This window comes from Triturus cristatus, chromosome 8, assembly GCF_964204655.1.
Source record: "Triturus cristatus chromosome 8, aTriCri1.1, whole genome shotgun sequence".
In the NCBI taxonomy this organism is placed as follows: domain Eukaryota; kingdom Metazoa; phylum Chordata; class Amphibia; order Caudata; family Salamandridae; genus Triturus; species Triturus cristatus.
The window spans coordinates 1394624039-1394648241 of NC_140591.1; the positions used below are offsets into that span (position 1 = coordinate 1394624039).

General features: G+C 45.3%; 1 protein-coding gene across 1 annotated transcript in view; it reads left to right on the forward strand.

The window, feature by feature from the left end:
- The window catches only part of URB1 (URB1 ribosome biogenesis factor), an 801240-nt gene that overhangs the window by 519175 nt on the left and 257862 nt on the right, over positions 1-24203 (forward strand). Inside the window, exon 30 of the mRNA XM_085623119.1 lies at positions 6525-6627. Coding sequence (XP_085479245.1) covers positions 6525-6627 — 103 coding nt within the window. The remainder of the gene's footprint in view (positions 1-6524; positions 6628-24203) is intronic.

Below are 24203 nucleotides of genomic sequence, written 5' to 3' on the forward strand. Positions count from 1 at the left end.
TATTCACAGAAACCATTGTGGTGCTAAGCGATTTGTTTATTATACCTCAATCCAGCGCAAAGGTTTCTGTGAAGGGTGCTCCCAGGGCAAGAAATAAATGGTATTCTTCAAAATGTCGGGTTGCCAAGGGGGAACTTATTACCGCAGTCAAAAACAAGGATCCAGGCACCATCAGATTGGCGAGGAATCTCTATAAAAAAGTGGTGGCAGAGGCGAAGGAGGCCCATGACTCTAGTTTTTGGTGGGATTTAGCGGAGGCAAGTACCAGAAAAGACTCCAAAGGGTTCTGGGATCTGCTAAGAGCCAGGGACAAACCCCTTGATTTGCAGTTTACTTGCAATATTCCTGGCGATCTCTGGTTTGCCCACTTTTCCAAATTGTACTCTGTTCAAAGTGGGGTACCCATCCTTAAAACGGGCCGTCATGCCAGCCTACCACTTGAGATTTCTACCAATGCCTCCCCCTTCAGCATAGAGGAAGTTGAAGGGGCAATCAGTCGTATTGTTTCTAGTAAGGCTGCTGGTCCCGATGGAATTCCGGGGGACTTGTTGAAGAAATATCCATCATTGTGGAGTAGATTAATTGCTGCTCTTCTGAATGAGGCGGTGTTGGGTGGTTCTCTTCCTGACTCATGGAGTGGTGCTGAGGTCGTCCCCATTTTTAAGAAAGGCAGCCGGGACGACCCAGCTAATTATCGCCCTATTAGCCTGCTTGATTCAACGCAAAAGGTTGCGGGCAAAGTGGTTCTAGGTAGGATCCTGCAGTGGGTTGAAGATAACCAGGTTTTATCAGATTTCCAGGCAGGTTTTAGATCTGGGATGGGTACTATCGAGCAGACGTTCCGTCTCTTAATGATTTACTGGAAGGTGGTTGTGCTGGGTGGGGGCAGCTTGTACTTGGTCTTTATAGACCTGCGAACTGCCTTCGACCTGGTCCCTCGAGCCCATCTATGGAATGTCTTAGATAGGTTGGGTATACCTCCCTATTTGCTGGCCTTGCTTATAAAGTTTCATGAAAGCAACTTTGCCCAGATTAGATGGGGTACCCAGGGGGACAAAACATCTCGTATATCCGTAGACAGGGGCGTCCGCCAGGGTTGTGTGCTCGCCCCCACTCTGTTTTCTCTATACGTTAACGGAGTGGTGGAGCATCTGCTTCAACAGCCGTCAGATGCACCATCCTTGGCTGGTAGGAAAGTTCCTACGCTCCTGTTTGCGGATGATACCCTCCTAATTTCTAAGTCACCAGTAGGTATCCAAAAGTTGCTTTCTAGCTTCAAGGCCTTTTGTGATACCAAGGGCCTGTCTATAAACATAAGCAAGACCAAATTCCTCGTTCTTAATCCTCCCAGGAAAACGGTTGTTCCCCCTACCTTGGACTCTGTTCCTTTGGATAGAGTCAATGAATTTGACTACCTTGGTATTAGTTTGTGTGCCAACATGAGTTGGAAGGCGCACCACCAGAAGGTGTTTCTGACACACAAGAGAGTCTCGGGGGCCCTGCTCAAGGAACATCGTGCCTCAGCTTTAAAACCTATAGGGGCACTGCTTGATATCTATAGGGCAAGGGTGGTGAGTGCAGCATTGTATGGTGCGGAACTGTGGGGTATACAGAGTGTTGACACCTTGACATACCTCGAAAACAATTTTCACAAAGATCTTATGAGGTTACCCCATAGCACCCCTACTATTCCTCTTTTGTTAGATGCAGGCACACGCCCAATTTGTGAGCAAGCTAGGCTACGTCCTCTTTTATTATGGGCCAGGATATGGAATGTCCCTGAACTGAGTAGTTATGCAGATGCCCTTAGCGAAATTCTATCCTTATCTGGCTGGCATAAGGTTACTTGGCTCAGGGAGGTTAAGCGTCTCCTTTTGGACCTGGGATTAGGAGATGCCTGGGCAAATAGAACAGCACCCTCAAAACAATTGCTTAAGAAGATCTATTGGCTCTGGGTGGATAATGAGAGGTTGTGTAACCCTAATCATTGTAAATCTGTCGCCCAGTTTTTCTTGGTTAAGGAGATCCCTTGTAGAGAACCCTACTTGGATTCAATCCTTAACCCGGGTGACAGAGCATTATACTTTAAATTTAGGGTGGGCGTTCTTCCATTAGGTCTGTTCACGTCTACTTGGAAACCTCCATACCAAACTATACCCTATTGCCCCTTTTGTGATTCTAGGGTCGAGTCTACAGCCCATTTGTTATTTGAGTGCTATGCTTATTCTGTGCCCAGGTCGAGATGGTTAAAGCCCTTATGTAGGTCTCTAGGCACAAGATCCTGTCTGGAAGCTTTACGCATATTACGTTCAGACGCCCGTCCCTTCTATGCCTGTTGCTTGGCTAAATTTTTGGGGTGGGCTTGGAGGATAAGATCTGTAAGAAAACAGTTGTTACAGTAATGTACTCTTCTTAATTTTTCTAGATATTAGACAGTCATGGAATTTAATAACTTTTTACCTTGTAATTGTATATGTGTTATTTATTGATTGTTATGTGTTGTATTGTTGTGCTTTTATGACAAACTGTCGAAATAAAGCTTTGTGATGATATAATGTTATCGACATAAAGGGAAAGCATTTTTTCCACAATACCAGTTTATGTATGTTTGTTTATGTAGTTATTTGTAAAGCTTGAATCTAGCGAGAGAGCAGCTGAATGTGCGATAAGGATGTTAGCTAATGGATACAATTCAAGATCGTTTACATTGAGGTGAAAAATTCACAAGGGTTATATGGGGAAAAAGGCAGCTCTGCATTGTTCCCTGTCGTGGGTTTAGTTGCATAAAGAGTTGTCAATTGATCCTCAATGTATCCCTGACTCTGGGAAAGTTCCCCATAATGTATATTATAAATATATTGCCAAACTCCTATCTTTGCAGAACCATTTAAACACAACATTTTTACTAGCAGAAGCAAAGGTTGAAAACCACGCATGCTGTTGTACTTGATGGGACATCACTTGAACAGTGTACACTTCTATATGAAGTGCCCATCTTAGGTCTGAAGGCTCTCATGGCGGCAACAAACTTGATGATTATGCTATGGATTCTGATGACCTGGACAGAAATCTAATGCCTACTGACTCAGAAAATGGCCAACAACTCTGTGAGCATCCTTTAGGTTACAGTGGCTGATTGGGCTTTCCACAACTTCCCTTATCACAGGTTCCTTCAGATTTCCTGGACTCACTTGAGCACATTATGGAAATTCTGCACCCGTCTGCTACACACAGCCTGCAGCTCCATACCGTTCAGCATTTCAGCCAGTTCCACCTTGTTATCCGTCTTCTCCCTCTGTGCTGTGCACAAATGTGTCCCCTCCAGGAGCAATGGGAATTCGAGTGGAAATGAGTGGAAGTTCGATGGGGAAACATTGATTTCCAAAGCCAGATACACCCTGATATGGTGGGCTGATCGACACAAGATCTTTGAAGAACTTGCCTTAACCTTGGAAGAGTCTTAGTTCCATCTTAACATGGATGAGTCCCTCTGTGGCTGAGCTCATCTGCAAGGACTTTTCACCAGTGTCTTCACATCAACATGTTGGAGTTAAGGAAGGTGAGACAGGCGCTGAATACCTTTGTACCCCAGACCGCCAAGAACAGCCTTTATTATATGAACAAGCAGGGGTGGCTACTTCGTTATGGCGGAGAAGCGTTGCTACCCCCCTCCTTCACACACTCCCTGCTGAAAGCCAGCAGAAGCAACCCACAAAAATAAAATGATAATAATGTTTTATTATCATTTTATTTTTAGCCCTGCAGGCCCCTGGGGAGGGGCGTGGCCTACCATACTGACGCTTCAGCACCAGGGAGGAGGGGGAGCGGTGGACACTGCCAAGTGCTCATGATGATTTGGCCTGCCCTAGCTGTGTTGTACAGCTGAGTGGAGAAACCAACACATGTTCCTAGTATATGTCTGAGCGCCAAACCGAGGCACTCAGACCAATCCCAGCGCTGCTCCAATGTTGGGAATACTATTCCCAGCATGTGAGCAGCGCTGGGATTGGGAGCTGGGAGCCAGCGCCTTGTGCAGCAGTTTCGGGGCAGCGAGGATCGGGAGAAAGGTGGTGGCAGTCGGAGCAGGTAAGTTTAATTTGTATATGTTTATTCTTTTTTTGGTGTATTCCCCCCTCCCCCCGCCTCACCACTTCTTACTACAAGCAACCACTAATGTGAACAAGCAAGACAGAACAAGATCACCAGTTCTGCCTCACTAAGATAAAACTCTTTGTGGGTTTGGGTTCTTCTCCAAAATATCAAGCTGACATTCAGCATGTTGAAGGCCTGATAGATAAGTGACAACTGCAGCTAGCCTTTAACAATTGGAGTGCCCACTCTCCTTCCGACCTGTTGACTGCTCCAGACAATGCCAAATGCCCTCTTTATGAGCAAATGTTGTGACATCCAGGGACTGTGGAGGCAGAGGGGGAGAGTAACGGGGTGAAGCTAGAGAACAAAAGGTTACTTACCAGTAACTACAGTTCTCCACATTAGGTATCTTTCATAGACTTGCATGGCTCCCACTCACCTGCCAGTAATGAGGTTTTCTACCATGCTCTGTGTTGGCTAGTTGTGAAAATCTGCTCAGCCTCTGAGGGGAGTTGGAGCTCTGAGTCCTCTCACCTTATTGGCCAGAGGTCCGGCCACATAATGAGGTGAGTGTAATACATATAATTTGTCTTTTCTAAATGTTCTTAAGTGTATGAGGCACTGCTGTGTTACCTTTCACTAGAGGGGATTCCCAGCCTTGGATGGGAAATATTCAGACATGTGAATCTATGAAAGATACATGTTGCATGGATTCTGCTCAGGAACAGAACTTTTCTTGGGACCATATAACATTAATAGATGGGGACTGAGTCACCATATCACCTCAGTACCATGATCCCGAGTCATACTAGCTATAGTGTCTCCCATGCCCTCATACACACAACCAGAGACCAGTGAATCGACACCCCAGAACACAGCACTCCCAACCATCTCAGAGATCGCAGTAACAGGACGCCCCCTTTCGCTCACAAACTCATACTTGTCCACAATAAGAGATGACCAAGACACAAAGGAAGTTTGAAATATTTATTTAAACTGCCGTGCTCTTGAATGCAGTATACGTGCCACAATCCGAAAACAACTGCCTTGCAAAAATACCATCAGCATTGTCAATAGACCATAATTTATAAAAAGCCCTGTCATATTATGTCGGAATAGCCTAACCCCACTCCCCTTCTACAGAAGCAAACTGATTATACAGCAAAGATCTCTGGGTTTAGTAGCGGACCCCGTACCTTAGCATGTACAGATAAACGTTCTACATCTCGGATATAGTCGTGATCTTCTCTCAAAAAATCTCTTTCTCTCTCTCTGTTACATTACTATGCATACCTATATGGCAAGGTTTACATTTTCATAAACAACAGCTGAATTTCTGTGTTATGTCTAGGTGCGAGTGCCTGACCTGAAAAAATAGCTTGGGACATTGTTATTTGACCTTGTCTGCTCTTCGGCCCAAATCCCAGGAAAGAACAGAACAAGAAAACAACTGCAAGATCTGTGTGAAAATATAATGTGGCACAAAAGCAAAACCAATGCCACCTGTGTCATGCACTCTCACTTGGACATAACACAGAAATGCAGCTGTTGTTTATTAACTTGAAAACCTAGTCATATAGATATCAAAGATACAAAAGTGGGAGACCAGTAGTTACAAGTATCTTTTTCTACTCCTTACTTAACTCACATAGCCTTTTGTCACCACTGCATTACACAAATTAATTTGTTCAAAATTTATTTTCCCACATCCCTGTCATTAAGGGCAGGTTCTCATCGATTAAATCTGCCCTGCGCAGTGAACACACGCCCATCTCTGTTGTTGAACAACTTTCAGCACTTGTAACCTTGGGCCTAAAACAAGGCAACCCTTTCACCTTGATCCCTTACCTCCTATGTCCCTTTCAGCAATGTAGTCTTCAAATTCACTCCACTACTAGCTCCATATCACAGACCCCTACTTATACAAGTTTTGCAATCTACCATTTGAATTGGTCTACTGTGTTGTCCATCAATAGTCCTTCACCTTACATCACAAGTGCCATAAATGGAGCGCAACTACACCCTTAAATTACAAACTTCTCATTGTGCCAATAATCCAAGAGATCCTGTGTTGATTTTGTTCCTCCTATATGCTCTATTCCCACCATTGGAATGCCCTGACCCAAGAAATTGATGAATTGCCGACTGTGAAATAAAAAGATTCTGAAATTCCACCTCATGCGATCCTTGGGACATCTTATCCACTTCATCTCTCTCTGTAAGACTGCCATTGCTCTGGCTCCTTATTGACATGGATTTGTGGTACTTCTATTCTCATATTGCCAAGGTACCCAAAACACGGTATCACTCTGTTTGTCTCTTCACTTAGCCAAATGGTATAGCACATAAGAAAATGTATTTTTATGACTGCAGCACAACTTTTCTTTTTATCAGCTTATTCTTACTTTTTGTTTTGTGTATATACCTTTTAGGAAGGGGGCAGGAAGTTATTTACAGATGAAACTGTGAAGGACTGCCACAACCTATATGACCCATGTTTCCTGCTTCCACTCTTCAGTGAATTGGTCAGGCCAGGTAAGTGCTAAGTCACAGCAGTTTTATGTGTGATTACTCGCAGCTTTCGACTTGTGGAATAATTGTACCACTTGTAGGCTTTGCTAGGAACTGTTCTGAATTAATGTGGAGCAGTGATGGACCAAAAGTAAAACACTTGTAGCACAGCTGATGCTCTTATAGTACTAGCATGACACACCATTGGTGCCAGAATGCTAATGGGGTGCGATGCAATCACAGCTGAGACAAAGCTAGCAGTGGCTGTCCTAGACCTGAGTAGCAATTGCAGTTCTCCTCAATAAGTGCTGCAAGCAGATTAGTAATTTCTATTTTATTGATGCAGAGAGATCTCTTCATTTTCCTCCTGCATGCTCCCTCCAGAAACTACATTTTCACAACTAATACTGTAAAATGTCCCCTGCCCTTGACTTGCAACTTTAAGGTCAGACTAGGTCAAAGAGCAGGCGACCACCAGGAAGGTCTTTAAAGATGGTTGCACGATAAGGGGTGAAACACATCTTTTCCCTATTTATCCTTTGACCGTATGTGGATGACCTGCGAGCCCCACTAGGGTCACAGGCTTTGCCGTGACAACAGAATGGAAAGGCAGCACCCCTTCACACTATGTTGGACAGTTGCTGACCAGTCACCTCTATTAATTTTGCCAGCACTCTTAGCCCCCCAAGTCCCAACACACCATGACCACACTAAAGCCACTCGCCCCATTCAGCCACACCCTCACATCTCAAATAGTATCATTGGTCCCCAATAACAAGAGGTCACATAGGACTCAGTCATCCACCATGTTTTTCGGAATTTTCCTCACTGTTTCACATCAAAGATTCGGAGATTTGCTTCTTCTGTGGTCACCACTACTTGAGGGTCAACTCGATGACTTTTATCATCTTCATTGTATTGCTGTATATGGCAAGAGCATAGAGTTCAGAGAGGAGAGAGATAGCCTTCATTACATGACCAAGCACTATTTTATTTTATTTTTATTGGTGTGTACAGGTTATCAAAATGGTGCCTTTTTCGTTGCAGGCAACTCTAAACCTTTACCTAAATTCCAAGAAACAGGGTTTGATCACATCCACTAATATAAGTTTAAAAAAAAAGAACTTTGTGTTATGTTGCAACTACATGTCACACCTGCAGGGTTGAGGAGCACTCTATCACATGTTGATGTTACAGTCCAAAGTGGCTACCCAATTGCCCTCTCATTTTTTTAGTGTCCACTTATACCTTCGTACATTCTACTCCTCCCAAGTCTGCATTATAAGTTAAGGTTTCCTCTAATTTTATCCACGGTATACCACTATAAAGCATATCATATCCTACAGTGACCATCACTGTGTCTAACTATGGAGTTCGCTTGATCTTTACCCCAATAACCAGTTCATAACTATGACTGACGCCTTTGAGACGTTTCAACTAGGAACTGGGCAGTTCCTGTAATATGTTCAAGTAGCAGCAACGGCACAAGAGATTTGGCCTGGGTTCCCGGAGACCACCCCCACCCCCCCAGTCTCCCATACACTAGAGATACTGCTGTTGATGTCAGGTCGGAAATTGATATCACACCTCTATAGGGCCCTTAGGGAGGATACTCCCATAACGGTGCCCCCGGTACAGGATAAATGGGAATCCCAACTAGAGGTGCCTCTAGACACACACACTTGGGAACTTGGGAACTTATACATGAAGGGCCAAGTCCACCTCCACCAACGTCCGATTTAAACTACTCCAATACAATATAATACATCAGGTATACCTGACGCCTAAGCGGCTTCACGTCATACACCCTGAGAAATCATTCAGTTGCCCCAGATGTGGAGAGCAGGAAGCAGATTTCCTACACATGCTCTGGAGGTGCCCAGATTTAGATGGATTCCGCAGATCTATAGTCCATCGGCTCTACCTGGTTACAGGGTAGGAGGTCCCCAGGGAGATGTCCCATTGTCTTTTGGGTCGATTCCCTTTTGGTAAGAAAAGAAAGTGGAGCAGGAAATTCCTCATCATCAGGTTAGCACTGGCTAAAGGCAGAATCGTCATAGGGTGGTTGTCTCCCCGAAGCCTGAAAATAGACGACTGGCTGAAAGACATGGTGGAATGGATTAATGCAGAGGGGTGTCATATGAAGCTAACAAGGAGGGACGAGAGGCTAGAGGAGGACATGAGAGCATGGGCAGCAATGCTCACCGAATTGCTGACACCACCGGATGAACTACCTCCATAGGCTATAGGGTCATGCGCTTCAGCTGAGTCCGTTGTATGGTATTGGAACGGGACACATGGATGGGATCGGGGGGCTTTGATTGCTGGGAACGCTTGCGCTGTTCTCACCATGATACTGTATTGAATTGTGAAGCTCGCTCATTAGGGGACCTGAGTAGGGGGGAGGGAGTAGGGGGCGTGAGAGTCAAATGATTAGCAAAATGTCCGAACTAGGCTACAGTTTGTTGTATAATGCATGATGTTTTTTTCACTGAAATTGCTAATAAAAATTATACTTAAAAAAAAAAACTGTGGCGTTTGCTTAGGACGACCCCCTAGGTGCCTCAGTTGCTTGTACCTCTCAACTGTCGCCATTACCGTCCAGCTCTTCAAGCTCTTTTCTCCTGATAAGCAGAGGACACCCGGCTGAACAATCCTGCCTATCGGCCTGAAGTCGTAGGTGCAGACTCTCTTAAAGTAAACTAAATTCATTTATAATGTGCATTCTACCGCAGGAACTGTGGTCTTGTGTAGAAGAATGTCACAATTCTAATTACTAGAGAGAAATGCACACTGTGTTCTTCACATTCTTCCTGATCCCAAACCCTTCCAATTATAGCTGTAAGTAGGTGAGCATATTTCTGAGGTATTTATCATTTAGGATGGAGATAAGTCAGGGAATTAGTCCTGTGGTGTGCCTAGGGAGTTACCGAAGTCAGTCAACTTGTAAGTTTCTTACTTCCATATGCTGAGACTGAAGACACATCTCCAGGTTATCATTCACGGTAACAACAGTTCTACTGGATACCCACTACCATAGATTTTGTAAGTGAGCCACCTCACAAGGTGCCAGATTGGAGCGAGGAGTGAAGGCACCTCACTGGTGTTAGGTAGTGCTCTAAAAAGTCCTGATAGGAGTTTCTTGGTTCCACTGTAAGGGCTACATTAGAAGTTTATAGGGCTTTCAGACTACAGTAATAATAGATCGTACTCTTGATAACCAGGTATAAGAACAACTCAGGGTGCTTGGCACTGTGTATAGGGGAATGTAGACAGAACAAGTTAACCAATGCAACCGCGATGAGACCTTCAAAAGAGGGAACAAAATACACATCAGAACTCCAATCCGAGCACACTATGAAGTCCAAAGTCAATAATGTCGTTCAACACAAGTGTTCTCGTTGTCCACTTTTAATCCAGGAAATTAAGTCCGGGTCAATTGATATCCAATTCTTTTACATACAATATGTCAATTCAGATTCATTACAGAGTTCAAAATTAATCACTTTTACGTAATCCGCGTATACTTCAGTTTTTGTTACTTGATACAGCCAACACGTGTTTCGTTGTTCAGTAAATCATACCTCGACTTCTTCAGGGCTGCAAGTTATGAATACATAACATCAAATTATTTATCCCAGCATTCAAGAAGGACCGACACCCACCAAGGTGCATTGCAGTCAGATTAGTGAAAATAGATCAATTCCTCTTATAGAAAAAGCCATAAAAACCAAAATGTTTGTCTCAAATAAGGGGAAAAGTGGTGGGAAAAGATGGAGAATATTAGGCATGAAAACAAACAGGTGAGAGAGGCGGTGCAAGGTAATTGCCGAAGGGTACGAAAGCGAACTGTCCCATATCAGACAGTCTATAATGCAAGGAGGATCCAAACACAATAAGTGGGAGTGTGGTGAGTAGGTAAACGAAAGTAACAGGAATCCCACCCGTAGCAACGAGCAGTGTTTTTCCAAAGGGACACTTATTTGGTTATGTGGATATTGTGTGTTACCTGTTAAATTCAAAAGTAGAGTGACGGTGGGAAAACTATATGTGTCTGAGGTTGGTCCTTCGGTTTTTGGGGTGGGTAGATCAAAAAGCCTTTAACATTAGATTAAACTCCAACAGTATGGACCAAGTACTAGGAGTAGAGGACACTAAGTTGTGTTTTGTAGGAAAGCTTAAGAGACCACATCCAGAGGTGTTTTCAGGCAGAATTGGGAATCTTAAGAACCTTGTTCATAAAATTGGCTTAAAGAAGGATGCTGTACCAGTTTCTCATAAGGTGAGGAATATTCCTTTCAGTGTGAGGGAAGAAGTAACAAAGCTACTGGAGGACTTAGAACGTAAAGGGATTATAGAGGCAGTGGTGTGTGCAGAGTGGATGGCACCACTTGTGGTGGCCAGGAAGGGTAACGGTAAATTGAGGTTATGTATAGATTTGAGGGAACTCAATAAAAAATATTGTAGTGGACAAGTTCCCGCTGCCTAAGATAAATGAATTGCTGGCCTTGACCAAAGGTATCAAGTGGTTCTCTACAATAGATTTAGCGTCAGGGTACCACCAAGTGACCTTACTTCCTGACAGCATAGATTTAACTGCATTAATAACGCCAGTAGGGTGTTTCAGATTTATTTGCATGCCATTCGGACTGGCCACAGTAGCTGCAGTCTTTCAAAGACTCATGCATAGACTTTTTAAAGACCTCCCGGGGGTAGCCTACTTCCAGGATGTCATATCGATTATGGTCAGGAGCAAAAGCGTAGCCTTTATGAGGTCTTAGAAAAATTTAAAGCTTGTAGGTTGACTGCTGAGGTAGACAAGTGTAAATTTGGGGAACAGGTGGTGTGTGGTTCTAGTATCACTCCCAAAAAGGACATTTTGGAATCTATTAGGGATGCCTCGGCCCGTTCACGTAAAGATGAAGTGAAATCATTTTTGGGCTGAGACGAATTTTACGCCAAATTTGTTGAAGGATTTGCCGAAAAAATGTATCACCTGAGTCAACTCCTATGTGCTAGGCAAGAGCTTAAATGAAGTGAAGTGTGTCAAAGGTAATTTAAGCTGGTTAAACTTTGCATTTGTAAGGCAATACCCTTACAAGAATTTTATCATAGAGCTAAAACGGTGATTACCACTGATGCCAGCAGTAAAGGACTTGGTATAGTCCTGTCCTAGATTTCAAGTGATGGGGTAGAGAGCATCATTTCCTTTGCTTCCAGATCCTTGACCTCACCTGAAGAAAAATATTCCTTAATTAAACGGGAAATGTATGTGTATGAGCCACGACAAAGTTCAGACAGTTTGTGTGGGTAAAGAGTTCATGATACGGATGGACCACAAGCCACTGGTGAAGGTATTAACCACAAAGGGTCAAGCATTGCCACTCCCCGTACAGCTAGAAAGTCCCTTCACTTACTTGATTATGCGTATAATGTTGAGTACATCCCAGGGAAAAAGAACAGAGTAGCCGACTATCTCAGCAGATCGCCATTACAAGGAGATGGTAATGAAGTGTGTGAGTGGGATGGTTAGTGTTGCAAGCGTGGAATGTGATGCTGGGAATATTGCTGAGGCTGATTGGGAAATTGCTGACAAGAAGGACTCTACTTTGAGCAAGATCAAAGATTATACATTGCAGGGTTGGCCAGACAAAAAAAATGATTGAAGAAGAATGTAAGACTTAGACTTAAGAATTTGTATTGGTGGCGCAGTATGGACACTGCTATGGAGAAATTTGTCAGAATGTGTAAATATTGTATCAATGCTGATAAGTTTCTAGTTGGGCTGAGACCACCCTTGGGCTCTAGAGTAATACCTTCAGGTCAGTGGGAAGACTTAGCTATTGATATTCTGGTTGGTCCCGTGTTGGATGGTAGGAGCATGCCTAAATGCATTTTGGTATTGTTTGACATGTATTCTACATGGCCTTAGTTGAGTTTCTGTGGGACTTTTGATGCCGTCACTGTATTGTTACATTTTTCAAAACTGTATTTTTGAGAGAGGGCATCCCCAAGGCACTTTTGAGCGATAATGGACCACAATTTGTTCCTGAGAAGTTTACTTGTTTTCAAAAGGAATGGAATCAAGGAAAAGAAGACTTCTGTGTATCATCCCGCTTGTAATGGTGATGTTGAGAGGTTCAACAGAGTCATCATGGGCAATGTTCAAGCAGCTATCAATGCTGGTAAGAATTGGGAGCTGGAACTTAATAAGTTGGTGTAGACATATCGCATCACACCCACGGTAACTGGGTACAATCCCTTTTAAAATTTTGAGGGGTAGAGATCCTTTTCACTAAAGACAATTTGGCTTGATGTCTCAGGAATTGCAGTGCAAATGGTCGCCAGAGGTTATCTAATCTTGAGAAAGCCCGCAGCATGTACAAGGAGTATTTTGACAAGAAGAGGGGTGCCAAAATGGTACCCTTGTGTGAAGGGGAGTGGTTGCGGGTCAAGTCTTTCAGGGTGGTTAGGAAAGGCAGTAGCCATTGTTCAGAACTATTGAGAGTGAGGAAGGTCTTTGCTTGTTCTGCTGAATTGGAAGACGGCAAGGTTTGGCATTTCGGAAAACTGGCCAAATGCCACAAAATCTTGTCATGGAAGAGGGGCTGTGACCATCCTTTGAATTCATGGATTTGGGATTCGGATTGTTTTGGATAATTGGAGTACTGGGACCAATCCCTATGGGGAGTATAGAGATGGGAGCCCTTCGGCGCCAAGAGATGGAACACAAACTGATGGTACACATGGAGAGTGCTGCGTTTCCAGTGTTGTATGAGTCACCATTGCCGCTGGAAACCCAGAGTATCTGATGTGGAAGGCGGAGCGAAAGGTACATGTCTGGGTAGACATGTGAAATTGCCTGTCAAGTATAATGAATACATTGTTGGTTAATATTATGGTGGCACGCCTTTCTATGCATTAGTACAGAGTTTTCTTACTTGTAGTGCGATGATGTGGTATCTCGTACCATTGTTATACTCCTTCATTCCATTGTATGTTTAAACTGTATTCTTCAGTATTTTTGTATGGCTTAGGCATCTGAATTTTGCCTTCTGTTCCTTATCAATGTATAAAAAGGGACGATGTGTCATTTTGGCGTTTTCCCCGTCGCACAAGGTTGCTACTAAGCGCGTGGGGGAGAATGCCTGGGGAATGGAACGGGCAGTTAATACCGGTTGACGAGATGACAGTTGTATTGCGGGTGACTCAGTCGAGCCTTTGCCGCTCTCCCTTATCTGGAATAAACTTGGTTTTCAATGACTTCAAATCGTTGGATTCGTATTTACTACATAAATTTCCTCAGCGCCCAGTCGCTAGGGTTCTTTCTTTAATTGTGTGTTGTGTGTACCTGTTGTATGTAGCATGTGTGGGTATGTCACATGGATGTGATGTTGCTGCAGGCCACAATTAACAAATGTAGCCCTGTGGTCCTTGGGTGTGAGGTCACTTTTGCTACCTCTGATTGGGTATAATGAATGCCCAGATGTATGAACGTATTACCTTAGCAGTACTTACAGCTAAGTTGTGACTGCCAGGGAGAAAGTACTAGTGCATTCATTGCAAGCCTGGATTGACTGTGATCTATGTCAGTTGTCCCTCTGAGAATGTTGAAAATCCATGGAGACCTTCCTTTCCTAACCTTTCTGCTACATAGGCCCTGATTGCCAGTTGCATGGTAGTAGAGGGGTGCTAACGCTCCACCCATAAACACCCCCCCAGCACTATACGAGTCGACTTAATTCCAGCAGAATGGGGATTAACCTTGCTGATCGTTTTTTCTTAGTCAAATTACACATGGAATTCCTAATTCATGTGGATGACCGTCGTCATTTAACACCTCCTCTTAGCAAGTGGTAAATGGGAGCAGAGGGCTGAGGAGCAGGAGTCAGTGGGCAGGAGAGGATGGGGCTAAGCAGAGGGAGCCATCATGGATCCTCTTTGCCCATAGAAGGGGTTCACAAGGCCCTCCACAAAACCGGACCCGCCAACCTGAACCACCCCCTTGTGTGCCACGCTCCCCAGCACTCTCTCCGCTCAGCCCAGCTCTCCCTCGCACCGGTACCTCGGAGTAAGAAAAGCAGATCAGGAGGGCGCTCCTTCTCCCTACTCGTGGCCAATGAACTCCCTCCCTCTCTACCTCCGTCAGACTGCACCGCTCCCTAAGTTCCTAAAGGACCTCAAGACCTGGCTCTGCCATGGAACCCAATGAACCTCCGGACACTTGAGACCCGTTCCAGGTGAGTAGCTTGCGCTCTAGAAACCCTTGATTGATTGATTGAACTGTGGTCTTATCTGCACTTGTACCCGCTTCTCCAGTGTCTGATCCAACTGATTTTACCAGATGGATTTGCCGTCCGGTAAAATTGGGCCCTGTGTTCCAGCACCAAGAAAATCCAGGTACAGGGTCACTGGCCTGTTGTGATAAGGTGAGCGGTGTTCTACTGAGGGACACAGATCCACTTAACTGGTAATCACTGGTGTGAGAAACACTCCCTTTGATCTGAATGTCGCATACATGTAAATTGACGGTCAAAAGTGGGGGTGGCATTCCTTTGCCAAATTACATTTTTGGGTGATTTGGTCTTACTTATTTACTTGCAGTATACTCTGTGGAGTAAATTACATTGTTTTTCTGGTCCTTGACCCTTTTTGCTTCCATTTTTTTGGTGCTGCTTTGCCTCCTTAGTTACCCTATCATTTAGATCTTTGGATTTGTGTTTCTTCTTAACAATATTTGTGCAGGCAAATTAACACGAGGTAGAGCAAAATCATTCAGATTCAGTGGAGATAGTTTGCATTTAGAGGGAAATTAAAAATATCCTTCATTTTTCCACATGGGTGGTATAAGCATCCTTCTGCTGGGTATTGTCTTTGCATGGTAGTTTTAGGTCTGTAGACCTTGCTTTTTTGATTTTCTCTTCTTCTGGATTGCCGTACCCGTTTCTTTTGGCTGTAGTCGTCATTCTGCTGGTCCAGGCTCCTGTCTTTCTCCTGGTCCAGGCTCCTGGTCATTCTCCTGGTCATTCTCCTAGTCCAGGCTCCTGGTCATTCTCCTGGTCCAGGCTCCTGGTCATTCTCCTGGTCCAGGCTCCTGGTCATTCCCCTGGTCCAGGCTCCTGGTCATTCCCCTGGTCCAGGCTCCTGGTCATTCCCCTGGTCCAGGCTCCTGGTCATTCCCCTGGTCCAGGCTCCTGGTCATTCCCCTGGTCCAGGCTCCTGGTCATTCCCCTGGTCCAGGCTCCTGGTCATTCCCCTGGTCCAGGCTCCTGGTCATTCTGCTGGTCCAGGCTCCTAGTCATTCTCCTGGTCCAGGCTCCTGGTCATTCTCCTGGTCCAGGCTCCTGGTCATTCTCCTGGTCCAGGCTCCTGGTCATTCCCCTGGGTCAGGCTCCTGGTCATTCCCCTGGGTCAGGCTCCTGGTCATTCCCCTGGGTCAGGCTCCTGGTCATTCCCCTGGGTCAGGCTCCTGGTCATTCCCCTGGGTCAGGCTCCTGGTCATTCCCCTGGGTCAGGCTCCTGGTCATTCCCCTGGGTCAGGCTCCTGGTCATTCCCCTGGGTCAGGCTCCTGGTCATTCCCCTGGTCCAGGCTCCTGGTCATTCCCCTGGTCCAGGCTCCTGGTCATTCCCCTGGTCCAGGCTCCTGGTCATTCCCCTGGTCCAGGCTCCTGGTCATTCCCCTGGTCCGCCTCTAGCTGATCTTGTGTTGTCTTGTGCCTCTGGTGGGACATACAGCGAGTTCACGACCTTGCCCAGGTTTCCCAGACTGAAGTTAGCATTTTTGGCATGTACTTGTCCGAATGTTGTATTTAATCCATGACGTTTTTTCCACTGCCACCTTTGGCTTCGGTTCAAGGTTTTACTCGCAAGAGACGTTCAATGCCCCCTTCTTATCAGACGAGAGATCTGATGAGAGACCGCAGTGGTCTGCCTCTGCTCAAGGTTCTTCAAACATCAGTCTGGGTGTGTCCCTGTGCCTGCAGTCGTGCGTGCATTCTCCGTCGCACATTACTAGTCAGAGTAATCATCTTCAAGGACCGTAGGTCATAATGTGTGCCGGGTAGATAACGTTTGATTTCATGTGACTTTGCATGTATTGTTCCACTTGCGCTGTTCCTTGAATAGAGATTCTCGTCGGAGCATTGGAATTGTGCAGGCCCCGGAGCAGCAGGGGGCCAGTGATGGGCTCTGTAACCCACCTGCTCCAGCGTTCCTACTGTGTTCGCTCTGCTTCACCTGTGTGATTTAGAAGACGTGTTCTTGATGGGTGCATCATGTGTTGTACCAGCTTTAAGGCGCTTTGCCCTCAGCTGCCCTGGTCTTTAATCGGCGGTCATTCATTATCGGTTCCTACCTGCATCTGGAGACCTAGATCTTGAACAGGGGACATTTAAAGCAGGCAGTGGTACTTCTGCACTGTTGGCACAACAATCTGGACCCCGTATTGTGTGCAGATACCACAGCGTTAATAATAAACCAAAACAAGAGTACAAATGATCAGCTTTGTGTTTATCTCAAAATTAGGAAATCGCAAGTGAAGTTAAACATCCGACTGAGCTAGGATTGTGAAGTTTTAGAGTATTTACCACTATCGGTTTCTGCCTTAAGGCCACAGGGCGCTAAAATGTTGACGACCAAGTGATGTTCAATTTAATCTGTGCATGGCATGCTTTTACATGTTTGGAAACAGAACAAGCATTTACAATGCAATGGTCTTGGCAATATTATAGGTAGAGCTATTGGTATTGCTCATAATTTTTTTATCATTTTTGTATCCCTAAGTAAATGGCATTGTCATTTCTATTGGCATTAGCTTTTTGTTTGCATATGTGATACCTATTGCATTAGCAGAGAGATAGTGAGATAGAGAGAGAGAGAGAGAGAGAGAGAGAGGTATTGAAATAGAGAGTGAGGTAGTGAGAGAGAGTGAGGTAGTGAGATAGAGAGAGTGAGGTAGTGAAAGAGTGAGGTAGTGAGGGAGAGGGATGTTGTGAGGTAGTGATATATAAGCATAGAGTGATGTTGTGATGTAGAGAGATAGAGAGAGTGAAAGTGAGTTAGTGAGATAGAAAGAGTGAGTTAGTGAGATAGAGAGTGATTGAGGTAGTGAGAGAGAGTGAAGTTGTGAGCTAGAGAGTGAGGTAGTGATGTTTTGAGAGAGAGAATTTGTGAGATAGTGGAGTAGTGAGGTAGTGGAGTAGTGAGGTAGTGAGAGAGAGTGAGGTAGTGAAACAGTGATGTAGTGAGGGAGAGGGATATTGTGAGGTAGTGAGATGTAAGCAGAGTGGTGGTGTGATGTAGTGAGATAGAGAGAGGTAGTGAAAGAGACAGTGAAAGTGAGTTAGTGAGATAGAAAGAGTGAGGTAGAGAGATAGAGAGTGAGCGATGTAGTGAGTTAGAGAGAGAGTGAAGTTGTGATATAGAGAGTGAGGTAGTGAGAGAGTGAGGTAGTGATCTTTTTAGAGAGAGAAGTAGTGAGATAGTGAGATAGTGATATAGAGGGGAGTAGTGATGTATAGAGAGTTATGTAGTGAGAGAGAGTGAGGTAGATAGTGAGGTAGTGAAAGGGTGAGTTAGTAAATGTGAGAGGTATTTTCTGACGTAGTGAGATAGAAACAGTGAGTGATGTTGTGAGATAGTGAAAGATTGAGGTAGTGAAAGGGAGAGTGAGGTAGTGAGGTATTAATATAGAAACAGAGTGATGTAGTGAAGTAGTGAGATAGAGTGAGGTAGTGAAAGAGTGAGTGTAAGTGACTTAGTGTATTTGAGAGAGAGAGAGAGAGTGAGGTAGTGAGAGAGAGAGTGAATTAGTGAGTTAGAAAGAGAGTGAAGTTGTGAGGTAGTGAGAGAGTGATGTAGTGAAGTTTTGAGAGAGTGTGTTGTGATATAGTGAGGTAGTGAGAGTGAGATAGAAATAGATAGTGATGTAGTGATAGAGAGTGAGGTAGTGAGATAGAGAGAGAGTGAAGTTTTTAAGTAGTGTGTTATAGTGAGAGATAGTTACTGTGGTAGTGATATTGTGTTGCTGTGAGAAAGAGAGAGTTGAGTAGTGAGTTAGAGAGTGAGGTAAAGAGTTAGTGAGAGAGAGTGTAGTATAGTGAGCGATAGTGAGGTAGTGAGAGATAGTGTGAGAGAGAGTTAGGGAGAGAGAGTGACGTAGTGAGAGAGCCAACCCCACACACATACAGAACCAACCACACAGAGCCACACACATACAAAGTGTATCCCCCAGACATACATACAGAGCCACACATACAGAGTCAGCCAGACACAGATAGAGAGCTATCCACACAAATATTCAGAGCTACAGACATCCACATACAGAGCCACTGACTTACACATACAGAGCTAGCTAGAGACATAGACATGTCCGTCAGGCACTGCTGCACCGCCTTAGCATCGCCAGTCCACGTGCCCCTCTGAGGCCCGACATCCTCCATGATGGAACTAAGCCTGGGAAGAGAGAGTAAACACGGTGAGCCATTCGCCATTCCCCGGCCGGTGTGCCACTCCAGGGCAGCTGCCCCGGCCAACTATCCACGCATGGCATCACTTTCAAACAAACAATTCCTATAGTTCGTTGCATTGCACGGGTGAAGTTGCGAAACAGTGCAGGGTAACAACATCAAATCAATGCGTCAGGCACACAAAATGCAGAAGAAGCAGATTGTTTGGGATATTTTAATGGGAATACGGTATAGGGAGCCCCGTGGGAGCTATCAATAAAAAATAGGAATTTCAGTAGTATGTTCAATGCAACACGTTGTGTCCCCATTATTGCATTTATGAATAATTTGCACATCTTTGATTTCGGTGGCACATCGGAGAGGAGTGCACAATGTAGGAGGTAGACCCCCGGAGTGTACAGACAGGAGGGTGCCCCCCCAACACCCCTTGTGTTCTAGCCATTTCTGATGAATCATGCACAATGTAGAACTGCCGATGGACCTCTTTTAAACAGCTACACATTGTAAGTGTTTAAGCACGCGCGTTCCCAGTGTTAGAAATGCGCGCACGTGGACCTCAAGTGATCTGTCAGTTTCTTGGCATCTGCCAACTAACCATTAGCCCGGGAGTACGGAGAGTCGATCCTGCGGATTACCATAATCACGCGCTTTCCCCAGTGGTATGCATTCTAACTAGGGAGAAGGGCTTTTTGTGAGAGCCACGCACTCATTCTGATGAGGGTGGTGAAAGCCTCGCCCTGCACGGGAGCAGAAGCGGTGTCTGACCGGAGCTTCTGCGCCGCTTGCGCGAGCCGGGCTGCTAATACTTACACTGCGCCATGTGGCTGCCGTGTGACAAGCACTGTCACAAGGCACGCTCCTCCGCCCTACTGGCGTAGAAGCCGGATTGACAGAGGTAGGCAGGTATGTGGAAGCTCGTCTGCAACTGAATGACACCGAGAATTAGTAGCACTATATAGAACAGGGCATCCTCTGATTTTAGCGCTTTATTTAATGTTCGGACTTTACAACTATTGTCTAGCTTCGGAAACAGGATCGTTTTAACAACTTCTTTATAATTATCCTAATGTCTATTGTAGGGCCAGGGTATAGGGATGTACGCATTCGTTTTGAGACCTACATGCTTCAGTGCATTCGGACACAATCTAGACAGACTTGCGCGGAAACAAGCAATCACGCCTTGTTGTGGGCACTGAAAGCAGGGCTGGAAACGGCGATACATGTAGCAGGACTGCAGAGAGCGTGGCACCCACAACTCGACCGCACTCGAAAGAAGTGGGGAAACTGCAATAAAGGCAACACCGCACGGCTTCATTAGCACCTTCAAACCGAGGGAGCAGAGAGCAGGGGGAGAGGACAAGCACACCACTGCCTTTCTCCGAGGCGAAGCAGAAATGCCTCGGAGAAACGCAGCGGCGGTTTCAGATTCGGGGGCGTGTTTTTCTTTTCTCTCCTCTTGCCATTGGCTGGAGGAGAGAAAAACACGCCTAAAAAACGCCCCCGAATCTGAAAAAGACGGAGTCTATTTGGAGGGACAGCTCTCTCCTCCAATGGCTGCCCTCCGTTTAGGAAGCCAGCCAATGGAGGAGAAGCAAAAAGAGAGGCGGGCTAAATAGCCACTCTAAGAATCATTAATTCTCCGGACTTCCGGTTCTGCCTTCGGCAGACCGGACGGTCCTTCGACCTAAAAACGAAGATGCCATAAAATGTGTATGGACTCTGGACTCGGCTCATCATCCCTCACCTGTCACTACTCTATCCATTAACATTTATGTGTCACCACATACAGGGCTGTGTTCACAATTTGCAAGTACAGATTTATATTTTCTATTCCAAAATGTGAATGTACTCACTTTAATCTTTTACTGACCGTTTTGAATTGACCTGTTTTGGGCCCGGATGCAGAGCCGGGTCGGCCATTTATTCCATCGGGCTCTTCCTCATGGGGCTGCAGCCATTGAAGGCCATTTTTCCTTAGGTCAACAGCCCCAGCCACTTTCTCACTTTACAAAACGGTTTATGGTAGCAGGCTAAACGAGAGGGATTGGAAAGAGACTGTAAAGAAAGATGGAGGGAGCGAGTGGTGTCTGATTTTAACATATAAGCTGGGCACTTGATTGAACATTTTTGGCAAGATCTGATTTTGTTCCCAGTCAGGTTCGGCGTGGGGTGCTCTTAAGGTGGCCATTGTTGAGCACAAGGTAGCGAGTCCCAGTCCTAGAATATTGTGGTCCTCTTCGGGGAGAAATTCACTGGACCGGGTTGCCTCCCATGTGGTAGAAAACAGCAAGAAGGCAGCTGCCACTGCAGCGCACAAAAGATGGCGCCGCAGGGATAATGCTGAGAGTAGTTGACAAAGACGCTTGAAAGCCCTGAGGAAGAGTCCTGTTACCTTCCTGCCCCCATATTTTCCAGAGTTTGGGGCCAGTAATCGATGGCGTTGCACGAGTGATTCCTGCAGGGAATTGATTCTAGTAAAACGACTGCCGCAAACTTAAGTGCCCCCCCACCACAAAAACAACAGAGGAAGTACAGGGCCCAGCCAGGTGGTGGCTGCGGTGTCGCTGCCCCAGGCAAATAATTGCAGAACTGCCAGTAAGAGTGAGAGCTTTTTGTTTTTCACCAGTTGAGTAAAGTGACGCTGAGGGCGTGGTTACTCGTGTATGGAGGGCATCATGGCACCACAGGCACCGAAAGTCATAGTGCTCTAGGACGAAACTGGATATTTTTCGGACAACAGCTCCCTCCCAACAGACCCTAGATCTAAACTAGGAATTTGGAAGCGGACCCCGTGGAGGCCAGCCGACTCAGGGAGAGCTCCAATCATGGACACCGTGAGAAATTTAAGCACGTCGATGACCATTGTCAACTAAGGAATTCTCAAAATGGAGTCGTACTTAGAAGACCCACGCGGATATCAGGACAGAGTGGAGAGTTTCACGCGACACTGGAACACATTCTCGCAAATCTTGAGTCTCCGAGATGGGCAGTCAATGATGATGTATGTCAAAGTGGCACAATTTGTGATAATGCAATATCAGTCTCAAACAAATAGAGGGAAAAAAGGGGCTTATAAATAATAATCTATCTTATTATTCATACAGGTCCAGCATACATGCCCATCAATCAGTGAAAACAAAGAGGTATGCAGTTCCTAAAATTAACGCAAGGTGTGTTAGAATCACTAGAAGATACCAGGGTGACACTGTGAGAATAATGAGATACGCAGGAGTGAAGGTCACTCCTTCTGGAAAAGAAGACCCTCACACACCCAACAAGCGGGTGTCTTGAATCATCACCGGGTCTTGCTCCTTATCGGGCCGGCGGTGCAATGCCCGATCAGGCACCCAAATGGGGCCTTCCTGTCGGAGATCTTTATTTCCAACGCCGATGAGTGAGGTGTGTGGGGGAAGTTACTTTTAATAGTTGGTGTAGGTGCATGTGAAGTGAGAAGTAAGTGAACTAAAACAGGGGTAGGTGATCCACTTCAAACAATTTTAATAAAGCATGGTCACCATCCTGATTAAAAACAGAATAATACGCATATATCTCACCTTTAGGTGTGTGAGTAAATGTGCTAAAAAGATCAGAGGGTCAACATGTTTCTTGCCTTGTAATGTATTAAATGGCAATTCTTCAGGACCAAAAAATGATACGGCTACCTACACTTTTTTGGTGGTGGTCACAACCTCTAAGAGGTATCACTGGTGACCACACGTACAGCACCCTAAAAATGTGTGGTACCACGAGTAAAATAACACAACCTGCGAAAGAAAAAAAGGAAAATTACAAATATAAGCATTACATTAAAAACAATCCGAGATATCAGGTTAGCTGTAGACAATAGGTGATGTCAATGAAACCGTGACATGCATCGATTGTGAGCAAACGTGTGTAGGACTTGTTTCGAGCTATCAGCAGTAAAATATATAAAAAACCAATACATTGACCAGCCAGGGATAGGCTGCGTCAATTTACCAAGAGTAGTGTTACAAAACTCACCCTCATAGGCTGTGACGAATTCAAGGCCAGGGTGGGAGAGCACTAAATTTTAGTGTCCTAGGATATGGAAAGCAGATAAACAACAGAAAGGTAAGAAGAAAGGTAAAAAGAAAAACATAGCAAGGTATTGTAAACCTATGTTGCGTTGAACCTCATAGTGTATTGAAGTATTAGTTAATTAACAGAAGGCACAGTCTGCAACTATGGCCAAGCAACATCACGAGCAACTCGAGTGATAAATAATGTGTTGTCACCCACAGGTTAAATACACGTCACTGTGTTGGTTACCCGTAAAACCATGGGTACATGAGAGTCTGAATTAAATCGCTCAAATCCCCATCAGCGACCGACACGAAAGGGGCTGGGACGCTAAAAGTGACACGTTGGAAACTCCAAACCGCGTCAGATTAGCGAGTGGGGAGTAGCGTGGGAGAAACATGGGACGCTGTCAATACAGCAAGTAGCGCTTGTTAGCATGGTTCCGGACATACTCAAGGACAACACAATAGTGGATAAGAGGAAAACATGCTAGTGGTAGTGTCTGGTCATTGGTCATGGAGACAGAAAAGGATCAAAAGACCTGAAGCATACGGTTCACGCATACGGACATCCCCTAGTGTCCAGAACTCTAAAGCTTACGGATCATTCATGCGGGCACAGCCTTGTGGTAAGGGCGATATTGTATAAATACTCACGATTCCGTATTGAGGAAAATACCGTAAACCTAAGACCTCACCAGCCGCTGGAGTCTGGTACTCGCACGCCCGACTAGTTCCTAGTTAAAAGAACACGTCGGCGTGACGCGAGGGTAAAAGGGATAGAAAGTCTTGAGCACAGATTGAGATCCTCTCAGAGCGGTGGGATACCCTCCGGTCATTCAGAGGGGAGACATAGTGGCTTGAGGACTGGACTTTCTAAAAAGTGACCTGCTGCACAGGGAGCAGGAACTGAGGTTTTTATAAGCAGACAGAAAGGCCTGGGACAGAGGTCACTTGGGACTGCTGGAGCAGAAACAATTGTTGTGGAGTGGGGTAGAGCCGCTCAGGGAGAGGGACTCATTCAGACTCCTGCAAAGGAGAGCAATCTCAGCTCTGAGGCAACAAGGCAGGGGCAAAACTAGACCTGAACTT